Source organism: Onychostoma macrolepis, chromosome 15, assembly GCF_012432095.1.
Source record: "Onychostoma macrolepis isolate SWU-2019 chromosome 15, ASM1243209v1, whole genome shotgun sequence".
Lineage (NCBI taxonomy): Eukaryota > Metazoa > Chordata > Actinopteri > Cypriniformes > Cyprinidae > Onychostoma > Onychostoma macrolepis.
In genome coordinates, this window is record NC_081169.1 from 27758149 (window position 1) to 27779165 (window position 21017).

The 21017-nt window shown below is 37.9% G+C and overlaps 1 protein-coding gene across 3 annotated transcripts in view; it reads left to right on the forward strand.

The window, feature by feature from the left end:
• Nucleotides 1–20497, forward strand: part of acsl3a (acyl-CoA synthetase long chain family member 3a) — a 46305-nt gene extending 25808 nt beyond the window's left edge. For 2 of the 3 annotated variants that reach the window (XM_058799807.1, XM_058799806.1), the window contains exons 7-15: nt 3034–3157; nt 6695–6766; nt 9814–9953; nt 10686–10858; nt 12064–12138; nt 13372–13563; nt 13853–13967; nt 15035–15192; nt 16235–20496. In XM_058799807.1, the coding sequence (XP_058655790.1) occupies nt 3034–3157; nt 6695–6766; nt 9814–9953; nt 10686–10858; nt 12064–12138; nt 13372–13563; nt 13853–13967; nt 15035–15192; nt 16235–16392 (1207 nt within the window). In that variant the 3' untranslated portion in view covers nt 16393–20496. Of the gene's footprint in view, nt 1–3033; nt 3158–6694; nt 6767–9813; nt 9954–10685; nt 10859–12063; nt 12139–13371; nt 13564–13852; nt 13968–15034; nt 15193–16234 lie in introns of all 3 variants that reach the window. The other variant, XM_058799808.1, reaches the window with a different exon arrangement.
• The last annotated feature ends 520 nt before the right edge of the window (nt 20498–21017 follow it).

A 21017-nucleotide genomic window follows, 5' to 3' on the forward strand; every position in this document is an offset into this window, starting at 1 on the left:
GTGGAGAGGAGAGAGAAATAGAGCCAATCAAGTGGATGGGGATTATTAGGAGGCCATGATTGACAAGGGCCAGTGGCAGGAATTTGGCCAGGACACCCCTACTCTTTACGATGAGTGTCATGGGATTTTTAATGACCACAGAGAGTCAGGACCTCGGTTTAACGTCTCATCCGAAAGACGGTGTTCTTTTGACAGTATAGTGTCCCCATCACTATACTGGGGCGTTAGGACCCACACAGACCACAGGGTGAGCACCCCCTGCTGGTCTCACTAACACCTCTACCAACAGCTACCTAGTTTTCCCAGGAGGTCTCCCATCCAGGTACTGACCAGGCTCAGCCCTGCTTAGCTTCCATGGGCAACCGGTCTTGGGCTGTAGGGTGATATGGCTGTGGGCCATATCACCCTGCAGGAAGCCAGGAATCACCCTGGAGGAAGCCAGGAATCACCCTTGAAGCCAGGAACGAGGAGACGAGGAATTATCAAAACGAGAGTCTTTAATATCCAACAGGGAAACACAAAGCACGGGCAAGGAAGACATTCAAGGACTGACAAACACTAACTGAAAGGACTGGGGCTTATAAAGACAGGAAAATCAGGGAGGAAGACGAGACACACCTGGATTCAAATAAACAATCAGACTGGGGAGAAACTGGGTCACGGAACACATGGGGAGCAAAACACAACACAGACAGGTCCATAATACTGATAATACGCCCCCTCCCGGAAGGTGCGTCCTCACACCGTAGATACAACATGGGGAGGCGGCTCAGGAGGAGGACGGACACCCGGGAGGGGGCCAGCTGACAGAGACCAGGGAGGTGATGAAGGAGGGAGGAGCCAGGGAGGAGACAGAAGGGACCCGGAGCAGGAGGAGTCCAGCAGGACCCAGGCCACAGCCATGATGACGGCCCACGGTGGAGCCGGCGGAGGGAGGAGCCATGGAGGAGGGATGGCCGCCGACTCCAGGGTGCCGACCAACGGTGGCGGAGCAGGTGGTGGAGGAGCGCCGCAGAGGAAGGGGAGGATCCGGAGGGCCCAAGCAGAGCAGATGTTGCCGGCGACCGAGGCGGGGATCCAGAGGGCCGCGGTGGAGCTGGAGCGACAGAGGACTGAGGAGGCGCCGAAGGGATGGAGGAGCCTGACGGAGGGACGAGGCACAGCCGGAGAAGTGGAGTCCCGAGGCGCAGGATGGTCGACACCAGACCAAGGCGGAGCCGGAGGGACGAGGGAGCCCGGCAGAGCCAGTGGATTGATGGGCCACGGCGGAGAGGAGGGAGCTAGGAGCCATGGTGGAGCTGACGGGTCGACGGGCTGAGGCGGAGTCCGGGCTTCGGAGGCTGGAGACGGAAGTGAGGGATACTCCAGCCCCGGCGACACTGGAGGATGGCAGTCCTGTGGGGTTCGCACCGAACAGATAGGGGGCTGAGGGCGAGTAGGGGGGCTGCCAGACAACAGCTGTGGAGGAGGCAGGAGCGGGTGGGAGGGTGGGCTTTTGTGAGCCTCTAGGCTTCCAGGGCTGAACTCAGGAACGGGAGCCAACACTGGAGGCGTGGGCTCTGGAGGACACTTTCGAGGAGCAGGCACTGGAGGGCGCTCTGGAGGCGCGGGCTCTGGAGGATGCTTTCAGGGGGCGGGCACTGGAGGGCGCTCTGGAGGAACGGAGCTGGCTGGGACCAGCAGAGACAAAGGAGACTCAGGAGATGAAGAGCTGGACTTGGGATCTGTGGCCCTCCCTGGGCCAAACTCGAGAATGTGGCACTGTTCACAAGCCGTACTCAGCTCACCCTCAGCCGCGGTGCTGACATGTATATTTTATACATAACATTTGTGTGCTGTTTTTACAATCTTGTGAACTCAGCAAGAAAATACAGTGAAAATGCAACTAAAATGTAAAACATAATAAGCTACTTTCCTATTGTTTGGAAAGACATTTTGCTATAAATTATTAACAATTTGGATGCAAGTATGCTCTTCCTGTAAATTTTGTTTGCAATTGGTAAGATCTTTTAATGTTTTCTTACAATATTTTCTTATTAAAGTGTTTTCTGCTCACCAAAGCTGCATTTATTTGATCAAAAATACAGTAAAACAAAACAGTAATAATGTGAAATTTAAAGGGGTCATATGATGCAATTTCAAGTTTTCCTTTCTCTGTGGAGTGTTACAAGCTGTTTCATCCCTGAAGTTGCAAAGACTAAAGTCTCAAAACCAAAGAGATATTCTTTATAAAAGTTAAGACTCGACCACGCCCCCCTAAAACAGCTCATTCAAACACGCCCCCACATATCTACGTCACGGTATGGGGAGATTTGCAAACCACCGCCCAAATGTATACACAATGAATGAAGGCGGACTTTTATTCTCGCTGTAGTGTTGTTGCTGCTGCCGCCTTGTCATAGAGACTCTGTGTTTCGTTGTGAAAGCGAAACTACTTTGTTTGGGCTTCCAAAAGAGAACACAACTAGAAATCAGTGGTTAAGTTGTATTTACAACACTGTTCCAGAACAGTTCAACCCAAATATTAGAGTGTGTGCATCGCATTTTACGGAGGACTATTTCCTGAACCTGGGAGTAGCCTGCCAGCTGTGCTTAAAAGCTGTTTCTATAAAGTGGGGCAATTCCAACTTTGCAAGGACAGTCTGGCGCTTCTGACTCACAGCCTGTAAGTATGTTTTCTTATTTAAAGAATTTGCCACTGACCATTCAAACGTGAGTTTTGAGCTGTGTAGAGTAGCGCTTGTTCTCCGATCACAAATGCAGACATGGTAATGTTTACGCAGAATGATGCAACGCAATGCGTAAAAAAGACACTATAAGTCTTTATAATCAGTAATTATGTCCCCACTGGATGCAACAAATGCCTCGTTTGTAATGGGTTTTATTGTTTTTGTGTCGTCACGCTGGGACACGGCATCACAGTGTCACGTGATCCTTCAGAAATCATTCTAATATGCTGATTTGCTGCTCAAGAATGGTTCTGGTTTTAAATGTAAAACCTGAAAGACAGACAGTTGATATGTGTTTTTGCAGTGAGGATGACACATACATTGGCTACCTTCCACTAGCTCACGTGTTGGAGTTGAGCGCTGAGATGGTGTGTTTGGCTCACGGCTGCAGAATCGGCTACTCTTCACCACAAACACTCGCAGACCAGGTACAACACACAGTTTTGTTCATATTTACGGTGTACATTCTGGAAATCAACACATTGGCTGAAACTGTATAATTGTACAGTTTATGTTTTCAAAGTTATACAAAGATTGTTGGAGTATATTTTATAAGAAAATACCATTTCAGTCTTTCTACTTCAGAATGTCATGTTTAATTAAAGGGATAGTTCACCCAAAAATGAAAATTTGTTGTTTATCTGCTTACCCCCAGGGCATGAAAGATGTAGGTGACTTTGTTTCTTCAGTAGAACACAAACAAAGATTTTTAACTCAAACCGTTGCAGTCTGTCAGTCCTATAATGCAAGTCAATGGGCACACAATCTTTGAGAGTAAAAAAAACATGCACAGACAAATCCAAATTAAACCCTGCGGCTCGTGACGATACATTGATGTCCTAAGACACGAAACGATCATTTTGTGCGAGAAACTGAACAGTATTTTTATAATTTTTTACCTCTAATACACTACTATGTCCAACTGCCCTGAGCGCGTGCACGGCTCAGAAGTTGGGAATATGTGAAAAGTCAACACTCCCAGATGAGTTCGCGTGAGCAAACGTAATCTTTTAGGTTTAAGTCGGTTTGAACAATCAGGATAAGTGCAAGTAATTACCATTTTGATTAGCCGTCATACCCACAATCTCTGTGCACTGTGTAAACAATGAGTGACGTATACGCACGACAGATCGCTTCTGGCGCTTGCGTAAACTACGCCAGAGCACATAGAGACGTCACGCACCGGATGCCGTGCATGCGCTCAGGGCAGTTGGACATGGTAGTGTATTAGAGGTAAAAAATTATAAAAATACTGTTCAGTTTCTCGCACAAACCGATCGTTTCGTTTCTTAGGACATCAATGTATCGTCACGAGCCGCAGGGTTTAATTTGGATTTGTCTGTGCATGTTTTTTTTACACTCAAAGATTGTGTGTCCATTGACTTGCATTATAGGACTGACAGACTGCAACGGTTTGAGTTAAAAATCTTCGTTTGTGTTCTACTGAAGAAACAAAGTCACCTACACCTTGGATGCCCTGGGGGTAAGCAGATAAACATCAAATTTTCATTTTTGGGTGAACTATCCCTTTAAATGTTACTTGCCATTTTCTTGTAATTGTGAAATTTACTAGGAAATTCTGAATGAAAATTGTTTCTACACTGTTTTTGTTACTGTAAGATTTCAAAGATTAGTGTAATCAAAACGATCATCACAGTGATGTCACAATCAAGCAATAATATAGGCAAATTATATATTCACAGGGATTAAAGTTCTCCGTCGCTACGACGGATTTCCGTTAATGGCAGCGAGTCTACGACCAGATTTCCGTTAATGGCAGCGAGTCTACGACAGATTTCCGTCATTTGCAGGGTTCCCGCCTGTCTTTAATGTCTTAAATGCACTTTTCATCATTTTAAGGCCGTAAATAGGCTTACCTTTCTCAAATAGTGTAATAAATTTCTTAATTTTAGTTTGAATAGGTCTTAAATTAGGGAAAGACGAGGTGTATTCAGCCTGCTGAGAGGGGTGTGATCAAACCCTGGAGTGGAGCGAAAGCACGTTCCTCTCTCCGCTCGAAGCGTTCTGTATTCACTCCGCTCTGCATCCACTCCGGGTTTTGTGTTCCCGCTCACGGAAAAACTGCTGCGCGTTCACTCCATTAGTTATTAGGGATAAATGAGGGGAAAAGAAACATGTAGCGCGTTGTTGTTGTTCTGCCGGAACACCAAAAATCATCCCCGCTACGGCTGCAGCTTCTCACTGACAACACAGTAACGCCGCTCGCATCATTCACAGTCAGGTTATTATCAGAGAACAGAGCAGAACTTGAATTTCGGCGCGGGATTGCGGCTATTAATGATAATCCTACTCATTCCCGCAGGTTCCGACGGAATGCATCACATTTGCACCTGCTTTTAAGTCTTGATAAATCACTCGCGCGCTCTCACCTATGTGCACAGATCGCGATAAGGAGAGTGACAGCTTTTAATAATAATTAAGGGAGTTTGCAAATGTGATTATTGATTTAATACAACAGATCAATATCATCAACGAAAATAGTTCTAAATAAAGTAACAGCTGAGCCGCTGCGCATCTCTAAAAGCAAACACGGGTTACTGTATAATTTCAGTTATTTAAATCATTTACGTTCTGTATTCAAAATTGTATATTTAAAACATTAATCTCCACATGAATTTATGAATTTAATTGTACTCATGCCACCTCTGAGCCTCATTAAACGTCTGAAAATGTACCTACAAGCCACTTTTGTGTTCTTCTGTGCCACCTCTGTAGTACAAATTAATTTCTTATTAATACTAATTTCATATAATTGGTAACTTATTTGTCTTATTCTACTTCTTATACATTTTTTTTAATAGAAATTTTAAAAAGCTTATGAAAATGATGCCATTGCAAAAAAGAAAATGCCCTGTAAATCACGTTGTCAAATGTCACCTCGAATTAGCAAGGCTATTTTTTTAATAAGAATTTTTGATTATTGATCAGAAGCTGCTCCTAATTAAATTAGGAGGACAAAGCTCCTAAAAAGAAAAGTAAGCATAGAGCCATGTGTAACATATTAGATCCGTGCATGAGGTCTTAAAGAGACAGCAGCCTAAATAAACCTGCTGCTGTCTTTCATTATACAGTGTTATTTTACAGTTGAATAGATTATAGTTAGACCTAACTGAAAAAATGTAAGTACTGATAATTTAATTTGTATCTTGTTATTATTTTTGTTTGTGCTATTGATTGTCATTAATTTATTTGTTCTTATTTTATTATTTACTAAATTATTCAAAGACACACTTCTTTTTTTAGTTAATATAAATTCAATTCTGAGTGCAGGTGATTCTTGGGTGGGGAGGGGATGTGGTCCATGCGAAATAGTCCTGCCACCACAAATGGAAAAAATCCTAGAGGAAACACTGCATACATTTAATAAAATTAGAAAATGCATTTACAAAAGTAAAAAGAAAATTCCCCTGTAAATCACTTTGTCAAATGTCACCTCGTATTAAGAAGGCTAATTTTTTTGATCAGAATTTTTTATTATTGATTAGAAGGTGCTCCTAAATTTTTAAATTAGGAGGGCAAGCGCTCCTAATTACAAGAAGAAAAACACGGCTCTTAAACTGGGTGTGTGAAAGTATGGTTGTGGATCAAAAAAATTTCAGTCAAAAGATTTTTTTTTGCTTTAACCCCTGTATTCATGTGTTATTATTTAATTTATATATATATATATATACACACACACACACTCTAAAAAATGCTGGGTTAAATACAATACGATTGGGTTGTTTTTACCCAGAGATTGGGTTACTGCCCAGAAGGTTGGGTTAAACATTTAACCCAACTGTCTGTTGAAAACAACCCAGCATGTGTTCTGTCCAATATTTACCCAGCACTGGGTTGTATTTGACCCAGCATTTTTTGGAGTGCAGTGCTGTGGGACTTTCTTTTTCTTTGCAACTGTGTTGAGATGAATTAAAACTTTTATTTTCATTATTTTTACTTTATAGTCCACCAAGATAAAGAAGGGAAGCAAAGGAGACATTAGCGTCCTGCGGCCCACTTTAATGGCAGCAGTACCAGTAAGGCTGAATCTCTCTCTGTTTCTCTCTGGGCTTTTGGGGTTGAATGTCAGCGAATGTGATTGTCTGGAATGATTTACAGCTGTAAACAGAACGTGAGAAAGCCCGGTGTGGATATCCTTCTGACACACACACACACATACACACACACACAAGTAGTGACTCACACACTGTAGATACACAATTAATAATGTTTAATTTCTAGATTTTCTTTGCCGGAGGGCACTGTAAATGCACGCGCACACGCGCACACACACACACACACACACACACACATTGTCATTGTGTGGTTGCACAAAAGGGTCCCTGTGGAATCACAACGACACAGAACAGCAAACTTCCATAAACACAGTGGCTGAGAGCAGTGGGAGAACATCCGAATCATAAGGGAGCTTTGAAAAAATACTCAGAAAGCGCTTCTCCACCCTCCCATGTCACATGAGATGAAATGTGAAGTGGAAAAATGTCAGCAGTAACTCAATTAGAAGCAGCGTCCACTTCCCTTGCAAAACAATACTGTGGTGATACCAGATGGTAATGCAGCGGTGCTTTATGTGCTGTTGTGCTGAATGACTACCATATTCATGGTGCTTCAAGGCTTTTCTGAGACTTTTTTTTTTTTTTCTCTCTCTGGGAGAAGAGGTCATTGCTCTGTGCCCACGTGAAGTCAAGGGGTCATTTTTGTGATGTAATTTCCTGTTTTATGCTTGCCTCATGCATGTCAATTATATGTCAGTGCCTTTGATTTGGTGAATATGTGTATATATAAAATAATTTATATAAAATAAATTGTAATAATTAATTACACTTTAGATAATTTTGAATAATATCTCAATTTAATTAAACCATTAAAATGGAATCCAGAAAAATTCAAGACATACAGAAAAACACATAATTTAGTAAAAATAAAACCGAATTTCACAGTGCTTGAACTTTGAGGGAATTTGGAGGGAAAATTATTATTATTATTTTTTTTAATATTTTAAGAAAAAAAAAATTATATTATGCCAGACTATTAAAACAATTAAAATAATAATTATAAATAGAAATATATAAGTATGTATATATACAGTGGGACAAAAAAGTATTTAGTCAGCCACCAATTGTGCAAGTTCTCCCACTTAAAAAGATGAGAGAGGCCTGTAATTTTCAAAAACCTCAACTATGAGAGACAAAATGAGGGGAAAAAATCCAGAAAATCACATTGTAGGATTTTTAAAGAATTAATTGGTAAATTCCTCGGTAAATTAAGTATTTGGTCACCTACAAACAAGCAAGATTTCTGGCTCTCACAGACCTGTAACTTCTTCTTTAAGAGGCTCCTCTGTCTTCCACTCGTTACCTGTATTAATGGCATCTGTTTGAACTCGTTATCAGTATAAAAGACACCTGTCCACAACCTCAAACAGTCCAACTCCAAACTCCACCATGGCCAAGACCAAAGAGCTGTCAAAGGACACCAGAAACAAAATTGTAGACCTGCACCAGGCTGGGAAGACTGAATCTGCAATAGGTAAGCAGCTTGGTGTGAAGAAATCAACTGTGGGAGCAATTATTAGAAAATGGAAAACATACAAGACCACTGATAATCTCCTCGATCTGGGGCTCCACGCAAGATCTCACCCGTGGGGTCAAAATGATCACAAGAACTGTGAGAAAAATCCCAGAACCACACGGGGACCTAGTGAATGACCTGCAGAGAGCTGGGACCAAAGTAACAAAGGCTACCATCAGTAACACACTGCGCCGCCAGGGACTCAAATCCTGCAGTGCCAGACGTGTCCCCTGCTTAAGCCAGTACATGTCCGCCCGTCTGAAGTTTGCTAGAGAGCATTTGGATGATCCAGAAGAGGATTGGGAGAATGTCATATGGTCAGATGAAACCAAAATAGAACTTTTGGTAAAAACTCAACTTGTCGTGTTTGGAGGAGAAAGAATGCTGAGTTGCATCCAAAGAACACCATACCTACTGTGAAGCATGGGGTGGAAACATCATGCTTTGGGGCTGTTTTTCTGCAAAGGGACCAGGACGACTGATCCGTGTAAACGAAAGAATGAATGGGGCCATGTATCGTGAGATTTTGAGTGAAAACCTCCTTCCATCAGCAAGGGCATTGAAGATGAAACGTGGCTGGGTCTTTCAGCATGACAATGATCCCAAACACATCGCCTGGCAACGAAGGAGTGGCTTCGTAAGAAGCATTTCAAGGTCCTGGAGTGGCCTCGCCAGTCTCCAGATCTCAACCCCATCGAAAATCTTTGAGGAGTTGAAAGTCCGTGTTGCCCAGCGACAGCCCCAAAACATTACTGCTCTAGAGGAGATCTGCATGGAGGAATGGGCCAAAATACCAGCAACAGTGTGTGAAAACCTTGTGAAGACTTACAGAAAACGTTTGACCTCTGTCATTGCCAACAAAGGGTATATAACAAAGTATTGAGATGAAATTTTGTTATTGACCAAATACTTATTTTCCACCATAATTTGCAAATAAATTCTTTAAAAATCCTACAATGTGATTTTTCTGGATTTTTTTTTCTCATTTTGTCTCTCATAGTTGAGGTATACCTATAATGAAAATTACAGGCCTCTCTCATCTTTTTAAGTGAGAGAACTTGCACAATTGGTGGCTGACTAAATACTTATTTGCCCCACTGTATATATATATATATGTATATATGTGTGTGTGTGTGCGCGATTTAAGAATGATTTTTAATTCACGTTTTTTATTTCTTAAATATTTTAAGAAATAAAATGTTACGCTACACTACATAAAACTGTCAGCATTTTAATGAGACTTGTTTCTCCATGATGTCAGGAAACTAGTGATTTTAATTGAGAAATTTAAACCTGGTTGTCAGTCCATTCCAGTTGTTGTGTGTATGAAATGCATTTTTAATGTTTTGAAAAGAAATTAATTTGTCTGGAAACAAAAAGTACATGCCATGTCAAAGAGACAAAAAAAAAATCCCACTCATGCTTCAGTGATGTCATCAGTTATGTCTGAGGCTTTTATATGCACATAATGTCTCTCTGCCTCTGTTTGTAGGAGATAATGGATCGGATCTACAAGAATGTGATGCTGAAAGTGGAGGAAATGAGTGTTTTTCAGAGGACTCTCTTTCTGTTGGCCTACAACTATAAGATGGAGCAGCTTGCGATGGGATACAGCACACCACTGTGTGACAAGTGCGTCACACACACACGTTTGTTTTAGTGGTTTACGGGGACTCTCCATAGGCGTAATGGTTTTTATACTGTACAAACTGTATGTGCTATTGCCCTACACCAACCCTACACCTAAACCTACCCCTTACAGGAGACTGTCTGCATTTTTAGATTAAAAAAAACACCATTTAGTATGTTTTTTTAAGCCTTTTGTTTTACGGGGACATAGTGTCCTCATAAACCACCTTCAAATTGTAATACCTCTGTCATACCCATGTTATTATACAAATTTTGTCCCCGTAAACCACAAAAACCAGTACACACACACTCACTCATACACACACACACACACACACACACACACAGACAGACAGACAGACAGACGCGTGAATACACACATACATCCCCAGTGTCGGAGAAGCTTCTATTGCCACTTACAAGCTACTCATAAGTTAAGTACAGATATTGTTTCAAACTGGAACAAATGGACTTATTTATATAAGCCTAATATAATGAAAAACATGTACCTTATGTAACTTTTGGAGCACTGAGTCAAATATTTGAACTGGTTCATTGAAATATCCCAAAAACAACCTGCCAAAGTCAATTAGTCGTCTTAATGATACTCGAAAGAAAGAAGACATTCTAGGAACGGGTCATTTGATTATTATTGAATTATCCCTGAATGGCATTGCTAATTTTAGCCACTCCAAAAGGCCGGTTCACAACTCTTCATTCTCCTTCTCTCTCCAGACTAGTCTTCCGGAAGGTTCGGGTGTTGTTAGGTGGCCGTTTGCGGGTGTTGTTGTCTGGCGGAGCACCTCTGTCTGCCGCGACCCAGCGGTTCATGAACATCTGCTTCTGCTGTCCTGTCGGTCAAGGCTATGGCCTCACAGAGACCTGTGGCGCTGGGACCATCAGCCAGCGTGAGATTCACACCCTCATTCAGCATTTCAAACATTGTTATGCACATTTTCATAATCTAAACTAGCATCCAAAAGTTTGGGGTCAATAAGAAGAAATTTATATTCTTGTTCATCAAAGATGCATTAAACTGATCAAAAGTGACAGTAAAGACAATTTTAATCTTACAAAAGATTTATTTTGAATTTCTATTCATCAAAGAGTCTTTGAAAATGTATCATGGTTTCCACAAGAATATGAAGCAGCACAACTGTTTTTAACATTAATAGCAGTGACAGATGTTTCTTGAGCAGCAAATCAGCAAGACTGGAGTGATGTTGAAAATTCAGATTTGCATCACATGAATAAATTAGATTTTACAATATATTCTCATAGAAAACCGTTATTTTAAATTGTAATAATATTTTACTGTTTTTACTTTATTTTTAATCAAATAAATGCAGCCTTGATGAGCAGATGAGGCTTCTTTACAAAAGTTTTGAACAGTAGTGTATCCAAATGGTAATTATTTGATATAGGCAGGTATCTTTTTTAAACAATGGGAAAGTAGTTTATTTTGTTATTTTGTGTTGCTTCATAAAAGTTTGTTGCATTTTCACTCTATGAACAGTTTGTAAATAGAACAGGTGTTAAAAGCACACAGTCTTGAATATTAAAATGCATACACATGAAAAATGCACTCCCGTATGCCATCGCTCATATAAAGCTCACATTTTACAATGCAAGCAAGCAAAACTATATCGTTCTGTTCTAATCAATAAAACTGGGTGGAAAATGATCATGTAAATAAATTTAGTTTTTTGGTGCAAAGAAAAACCTGTGGAAGTGAGAGTCCAAACAAATCATGATATGACTGCTTTAATATGTAAACAGATTATACATATTTAAAATAACTGTTAATGAGAAAATTATATTAACAAATGTCCAGCCAAATGAAACTAGGTCACTAACTCAATGTCCTGATCCTCAGTAGCCACAGAGGAAACTAAAACGAACATTTGTGGAGGACAGTTGCCTTGTAAAATGATTGAGGTTTGTGTTCTCAGAGGAATCCAAGCAGATGGTGACTCCTGAAATATGACTTTTTTTTTTTTTTTTATGAAGAAATACATTTTTATTTTTTTTTGCAATGGAAATAATTATATAACTGTGCCATTAAAGCCAATAGATAGACTTATTGTGCGTGTGTGTGTGTGTGTGTGTGTAGTTTGGGATTACAGTACAGGACGAGTTGGCGCTCCGCTGGTTTGCTGTGAATTTCAGCTGAAGGACTGGATAGAGGGTTAGTGTGATACACACACATATATCTGCTCTTATAAAAACACTGTCATGGACGTTTACCTATTCATCAGGCGATATGTCTGGAGGTTTGCTACGCAGAGAGAAAGATCAGCAGAACAAAAGAGAAGGAAGTGGAAAAAAACATTAAAGGTCGTTTGCGACCTTGTAAGGAAGACACTTTGAGCGGCTATTTCTGGAGAGATCAGCTTTGTCCTGTATATGATACACAGTAACTAAATGTCTATTTGAAAACGCATTAAATTATTATCCACAGCTCTCATTACGAAGAAAAGGCCCAAACATTATATAATGGTATTATTATAAAATTAAAATTAGAATGAGAGGCCATGTGTTACAGTATATATACCATTAACTAATATTTGCCAGCTACTAACCATTAGCTAAGATATCCATTAGCAGAACTGCCCTTGTGAAAAAGAAGTACACTTTAGCAATATTTTTAAAAACCTATTACAGAAATAATATACTTAAAAGGAATGTATTTATACTTACTGAATCTTACTGTTTTCAGAATCTAAATGAATGTTTCGTATTATAAAAAATATATTATAGTTACATGATGCAATTAGCTGAAGTAGGACATAAATACATATTTATAAATACATTATTTTTTTAAATATATACTGCTGGATGCACTAGTATACATTTATGGTATTCTAAAATCTAAAATATATTATCTTTATTATTATTATTATTATTGAATTATATATTGTATGTTATTATCTTTTATATATTGAATTATATGTTAATTGTATTGAATATGTTATTACATATTGAATTATATATTGAAACTTGTATGTCATGTATTTTAATATATTTATAATGAAACATCTGTAATGATTACGTTGCAATTTAATACATTTAAATGTGTGTGTGTGTGTATGTGTGTGTATATATATATATATATATATACACAGTCTATACACATTTTCGGCTAATTTTTAGTGTTTCAACTACAACTGTTCATGGAAACCGTCCTAAAACTGTGATTGGTCCCATTACATGTCAACCAGATGGTCTCTTTCTTGGCCAGAAGCTGCAATGTGGACCAAATCATATGTCATTATGTCAAAGGTTTGACCATACAAGACTAAAATAATACTGACTTGCGGCTTAATAACCTCCGAGTTTCCGGAACCCTACTGTTGCGCTTTATAGTTTAAACCATTTCCCATCTCTCTTTTTGTGTCATAATGCAATAATGTGTATCCAGGTGGATATCGCAGTACAGACCGGCCCTGTCCGCGAGGGGAGATTCTGGTCGGCGGGCCCAACGTAACCATGGGTTACTACAAGAACAAACAGAAAAACAGTGAGGACTTCTTCGTGGATAAGAAAGGCCAGCGGTGGTTCTGCACCGGAGACATCGGCGAGTTTCATGGAGACGGCTGTCTGAAGATTATTGGTGAGAAAGATTAGCCAGAACATCGTAAAGACAGCACGTTTTGGCAGGAGCGAGCGAATAGAAGTCCCCTCTCCTTTACGATAAAACGTGTTAGTCCTGTACTTCCTGTAAATGACACATCTCGCTGTGAACTTATTCCCGTAAGGGCAGCGATAAGAACTCTTAAGAAAGCGGGATACACTCCAAAAGGGAGAGAAAGAGAAACTTCCTGTAGCACAAACTCGTGTACACATCTGATGAAATATGGTTAATATTTGCATATGTGTGTGTGTGTGTTTTTGCATGTTAGACCGTAAAAAAGACCTGGTGAAGCTTCAAGCGGGAGAATACGTGTCTCTGGGAAAAGTGGAGGCCGTTTTGAAAAACTGCCCACTTGTTGACAACATCTGTGCCTATGCCAACAGGTGCCGACACAAAGCACAACCTGTACATAACTAACAATATAACTTTAACGTGTTACAGTGCTGACAAATGACAGGTTATTAAAAACCCTTCTATAGTTTACACACAATGGCTTTAATGTTACCTACATTCACTCTGATGATATCTAAAGCTCTTTATTCTATATCCCAGAAAGCATTTTGGTCGGATGTCAACAGCTGCAAATATATAGCAGCATCACCAAATCTGTTGCCCCTCTAACTTCTATACGTCATAACTGTGCAGTGCTTTAATTAGGGCCGAAAAATGTAAACAAATTTCTGCTATGATCTAGTGCCTATGATTAAATTTTGGATGACAGTGAGTCTATTGATAGAGATTTTGTTATATTGACATGTATAACTATAATTTTCATGTAAGAATTTATGTTAAAATCTTTATCTTTCAAAAATATTTTAATAAAATATATTATTATATTTTTATCTATATTATAAAAATCTTAAACAGCTCAAAAGCATTTTTAAATATAAAAGTATTTATTGTTATATTTTAAAATGTGTAATTAATAAATAACATTTTATAAAAATATTTTTATTAACTCATAATAAAATTAATTATTATATAAATAATATATTATTATAACAAATAAATTATTAGAATAAAACACTTCAAACATTTGAAATGAAAATATATTAAATATATAATCAAATATAAATAAATGCGTAATACATTTATTTCAAACAACTGAAAATGAGAAAATTAATCACTGCTCTTAACTGAATAATTTTAATGGAATTAATAAGAATCAGTGTATATTTAATTAATGCAGCAAAGACTATAGTGTTTTATACTGTTCATTTCTTTTTTGTCTGTCTTATATTGTTTTTGTTTATTTCCATTTTTTTCTTATTCTTTTAATAACAAAGATAAAATAAAATGTCAAGATTTATATCGTTATCGTGAAATAAAATACTCATGTCATAAAATAAAAATTTGGTCATATCATCCACCCCTAACACGACACATTTGTAGTCAACTCTGCTGAATACACCCACAAATAACTTTAGTCCCTCCTCTTCCTGTTTTCCAGTGACGAGTCTTACGTGATAGGCTTTGTGGTGCCCAATCAGAAGCAGCTGCTGGCGCTGGCTGAGAGGAAGCGTGTCAGAGGTTTGTGGGAGGAGCTCTGTAACAACCCCGTCATCGAGGAGGAGGTGCTTAAAGTCATCACAGAAACGGCACTGACGGGTGAAACACAGTTTGGATTACCACACTATCATATTACTCAAACTCTTTCTGCTGTATCTACAGGGTTTCTACAGGTCCGAACACAGATTAATTCATCTTTCCACACATTAAGGCCTTAAAAAGGTCTTAAAGCAAAGCACATTCTTAAATTCATAGTCATAGCATTAAATCTTGCATGTATGGCAGAAAATTCATATTTTCCTCAGAATTTTTGTCGTTTTCCAATACAAATATCTAAACACCTTTAATTCAAGATACATTTGCTTGAGATGCAAAATGAAGATACAAAGTATCTCAAGAAATTGAACAAAATCAAGTGAATTTATGCTTAAAACAACAACAAATATCTGCCAGTGGGCTAAGAAAACTTGTTTTCCTTTTGAATTAAGTTGATTTCTCTGAGCCCGTTGGCATATATTTGTTCTTTCTAATCAGAAACTCTCTTCATTTTGATCAGTTTCTCAGAAAACAAGGCTTCTTCCCATTATGTCATTTTGCTTCTCAAGTAAATGTATCTTAATTTAAGAATCTTTAGACATTTGCACTGGAAAACGAGCACTTTTTGCAGTGTAATCAGAAGTACAGTAAAAGTTATGTCTATATTTTATTGTTTGGGAGCAGAGCTATTCAGGCCTTAAGATGATTTATTTACTGTACTTATTTTTAATTAAAAAGTAGTGAAGATTTGTTGGAAATACAACTCATTTTCTGCTCCCTGGACATTTACATTTAAATAACATATTGACATACTGTGTTCCCTTTGGTTTATTTTTCTTTACTTGGTTTAAAAAAAGTTTTGAAATATGTCTTAAGTTTACATTTGTATAACCTGCAGAATCTATGTGTACTGTGCACCACATACAAGTTTCTCTATTAATGTAGCAATAATATCATATTGGCCACAATATTTGTAATCATTTAAGCTTGAAATGTTACTTGTATTCCTACGGAAGAAAGTTTATATCATGCACATTTGTTGTGCTTCCTGTTTTACCACTCTTGAGTTTAGTTGGTTCATTTCCTGCTCCTGTGTATTTAACAGCCCAGTTAGAAAGATTCGAGATCCCACGGAAGATCCGCCTGAGTGTTGAGCCCTGGACCCCAGAGACCGGCCTGGTTACAGATGCTTTTAAACTCAAACGAAAGGAGCTCAAAACTCACTACCAGAACGACATTGAGAGGATGTATGGTGCCAAATAGAGCCAAACCACTGCTGATTCCAGACAAAACCACTGGACAGGCAAGAAAAGTTACTTATCTCACTATAGCAACCTCCAATCAGGATGGAGATTTCCAATGGACGTTACAGACGTGAACATAATCGTTTGGAAATGTTTTCATACAGAGTGATGACCAACACTCACAACCAGCAATACTTAAAGGTGCCAAAAGTGATGTTAGCCTTGCTAACTTCTGCCAGACTTAGCTGCAAAATCCCTTCCAAATACATGCATGCTCTCCAAAAGACTGCCATGTCAACAAATCAGAAGTGAAATAACTGAAAAGCAAAAAGGTTCAGTGCTGTGTAAATAGATGGTTACATGCATCCAAATAATCCAATAATAATGGCTCAGTCAGACTGAAAACCTTCATGTAAACACCTCGATATAGCTGACTGAGCTTGATTCAAATGACATTTTGATCATTATTGAAGTATGTGGGGTAGATCTGAAAAAAATCTGTTCAATCGGAAAAAATTAAGATCATCATATTCAAAAATCACTTGCACATTTGTGCAATGCAGAGAAATGTTTTACGTCATACAAACATGTTTATTCACGTGTCACATTTAATGAACTGGTCAGTGGAGGAGACTGAATATGTACTAAATACATTATTTGCTAAAAAAAACAAACAAAAAAACAAGTTCTTACATATATGTCAGTATTCGTTTTAGAAATCAAGGCAAAAACTGCAGTTATGCTTGCAGCAGCTCAGGAGAAAGTGCCGGATTGGATTTAAACCAATTGACAAAAGATTACTGCATATAAACATACTTAATGTGATTTCTCAGGACATTTTATACATGTTATTCCCCAAAAAAAGCTTCATCACGGCTATAAATACTTCCCATGATGCTTTGGATCTCCAAAATGTTGCTCAGATTCCAAAAGTCAGTTTCACAGTAGGTCAGTCTCACTCTGTGTCGCACTTAACTGTCCCAGTTATTGTTCTTCCCCACACACAATGCATTATGGGATGTTTTTCTAAGCTCACGTTCTCATTGAAACCTTCAGTTTCAAACAAATACAACTTGTAGATATTCTAATGAAACTCTTCCAACATCAGTTTTCATCAGCAATTTTCTATCCAAACACATCTGGAATACTAAAGCCATTATTTGCTTTTTTCAATCTTTCCATAACCTTCATTTAATACTGTCAGAAGGAGACCAATGATCTAGAAAAATCTAATATATTTAAGCTTAATTTATTGTTGAAATAATTAGCTTTATTTAAATGTAATTACTTGCTTATTGGAGTGTGAAATCCCTAAAGCATTTCTGCTCGTTGGATGATTCTGATTGATGTTCTAGGACTAGAATGTTCTTATTGGGTGACTGCATATCCTGCTGGACAGGACAATAGATCTAGTATAATTATAATAATATAAACCATTCAAACAAGTCCATTTAACTTTTTGACATGATTTCACTCATTCCAGGGAGGTTTTCCACTGAAATTGTTTCAGAGCAAGTTGAACTGTTTAATTTAGAATAAAGAAGAGACCAGATAAGGCTTGATGCAAATGGAGGTGTACATTCTTAAGAACTAGTCTGTGTTTTTGGTCAAATAGGCAAAATTTACTTTCTCCACTGAAGGCCATTATCAATCAATGGAAGCCATTTCCACCTCTGAATAAAAATAATAATAATTATAATAAAACAAGGTAATTGCAACTTTTTCTCACAATTCTGACTTTTTTTTCCCCTCACAATTATAGAATTGTGTGATACAAACTTGCAATTCTGACTTTTCTCAGATTTGTGAGACATAAACTTGCAATTGCAAGTTATAAAGTCAGAATTGTAAGAAATACACTCTCAATTCTGACTTTTTACTCAGAATTGTGAGATATGAACTCACAACTGCAAGTTATACAGTCCAATTCTGAGGAGGAAAAAAAAGACAATTTTCTTACAATTGTTCCAGTTCTCATGAGATTATATCTTGCAATTCTGACTTTATTTCTCAGAATTGCGAGTTTATATCACACAGTTCTGAGATAAAAGTCGTTATTACCTTCTTTACTTTTTATTCAGTGGTGGAACCAGGCTTCCATAAAAAAAAAAAAAACAGCTATATATTCTGAAATAAACTAAATATAAAATGACAAAAAAAAATCAGCGTATTGTATTAGATGTTCTATCTTTTTGGCAGGCTTTAAACAATGGGAAAAAATGTCTATTTTTCTCTCTCTCTGCTGCAGAAAGTGATAATATAGTGATGAGTCACGTGACATTTATGGCTCAAAAATACTGCTTCAGAACAAAGTGTGCTTGAATTAAAAAGAGAGCCGAATATAGATGGAGTTGAATTAGACTTCCTTGATTTATGATGCTTTTTATTCATAGCTGATCTCTGATCAATAAAAGCGCTCCCTGTCCCTCTCTTTTTCTTTCCTCTCTGTTTGTTAAATGAACTCACTGCGATCCCTGTGGAAGCGCCAGTCGTAAACTCTCTGTTCTCGTTGTTTATTTCTCTCACGCTCTCTCTCCTCTAAACATTATTACTTTGTCCTTTTGGTCCTACGCTGTTTTGTGCCCCTGATAATAGCCTGTTTTGATCTAAAATGAAATCAGACATTCCTATATCAGGCCTTATTTTGTCATTTGCCTTGAAATTGATCCTGTGAAGTTGAGAGAGTTGAGATAATGGAATAAAGGGCTTTCCTGTACAAAACTCAACTTTGTGGGTTATTCTTACTATGAAGCACATGTCCCAAACATCATCTATGTCTTATGAATAAACAATGTTTTTAAAGGTCACTATTAAGTAAACAGAGTGATTCATTCTTTTAGTTTAAATGCATGTTGCCATTTTTTTGTGTTCATGATTTTTTTTCTTTTAAAAAAATTAAATATTGCATATTCACTTGTGCATTATATGTTAACTGGTAATCAATTTTATTTACACTTTCTATTTTATTGGTCTTTTGTGAAATCCCTTTTACAAACAAAAGCCAGTTTCCCTGAGGACATATGTTTGTGCTGCTGTTTGCCAACCAAAATTAAGTATTAGCTATGGATTTGAAGAATTGTGTCACTCTAAAACATTCAGAATGAACTACAGGTTAAAAAGGGTTAAAGTTTTAAAGAAATAACTCAATCCTTCACTGAGCAACGATTAACTTTAGCTCCATTGTGTAAATACTATAATGAATAAAGTTGAAGTGTCTGATCTTGACCAGAGCATATGTCTGATGGTCCGCTATACCCTTTTATAGAAATACTTCCATAATACAGCTGCGGAGTACAAAAGTCCCCTATAGTGATTTTAAAATGTCCATGTAACTGAAGGAGCATTATAATGCTGATGGTTTTCCTCCGATTCACCTTATGATGCGGTTGTGTCTGTAATGTGTTCTCAGACAGAGAACTGCCCCAGAGCTGCTGATTTGATCAGATTTTCATGTGCTTTGCGTCAGTTCTGTTACTCGATCCTAATTGACAGGTGTGGTCAGGCATTGGTTTGCACATTCTGGCTCCAGTTTTCCACTGTCATGCCACACCTACCCATCATGCATCACTGCCAGACAGATGAGGTTGGCATAGATTCTAACATGCTTTCACTGCTGACGTAAATCAGACCAGGAGACCCTTGAAAACTACGTCAGTGGGGTTGTAAGGTACAGCTTAACTTTGCTTATTCAAACGCATAGCATGGCATTAGTCCCACTTTACATTTGATTAATAATGTTAGCTTTAATTTTAAATGTTTCCAGTTTGTTTTTTTTTTTAAATGCTTCAAAAATTATTTAGGCTACCTCATGATGTTTCATTGTTGCTGTTGCAAATTGATTGCTACTGGCATAAACGGGGATTGAAATTAACTTTTTCACTCACCAGCCAATTTGGCTACTAGATTTTTAAGTTACCCAGCCATTCATAACTTCTACTAGCCAAAAAAAAGGAAAGGAATAAAAAACAATAGCTTGAGGCTGTCTACACTGGACGTGTAGCGACCTTTGCAAATCATTTGTGTCAGTACTAGGGGTGTGTTATTACTGACAAAAAATAATATCTCTGGGATTTTATCAATAAAGATAATTAGATGATATTTTGCTGAGTGTGTTATTGTGCTGATATCTTATAGGACTACCGTGGACAGCTGACTCCTACATTTTTTTATATTCTTCATATTCTGAATACTATTTCTAAAAGTGTGCATCATCTCGAGTCAAATTCTTGCATTTAATCAGTCAATAATAATAATAATAATAATACACTGTAAGAAAAAAAGAATGTAAAGAATGGAATGCTTTAACCTGCAGTTACAAATGCATAAATAATGTTTTGATATTTTAAACATGAAATGTTGAATACTGATATTTGAAATTATTTAAAAAATGAAAAGATACTTTCAATGTAAAATTAAAACCGCCAGCAGGTGGCAGCAAGTCACTGTTAATAAGTGATTCATTGCGACTGAACCGAATCATTTAAACGGTTGATTCACTCAGGAACGAAACACCGTCATGTTGCTCAGAGACACAAAACAGTGCTGTAGCTGTTTGGAATTATTTTTGTTGGCGAAATAGAGCAAGAACAGCCAATATGGTGTCTAAAACGTAAGTCTCTTAATATTAACCTATTTTTTATTGAA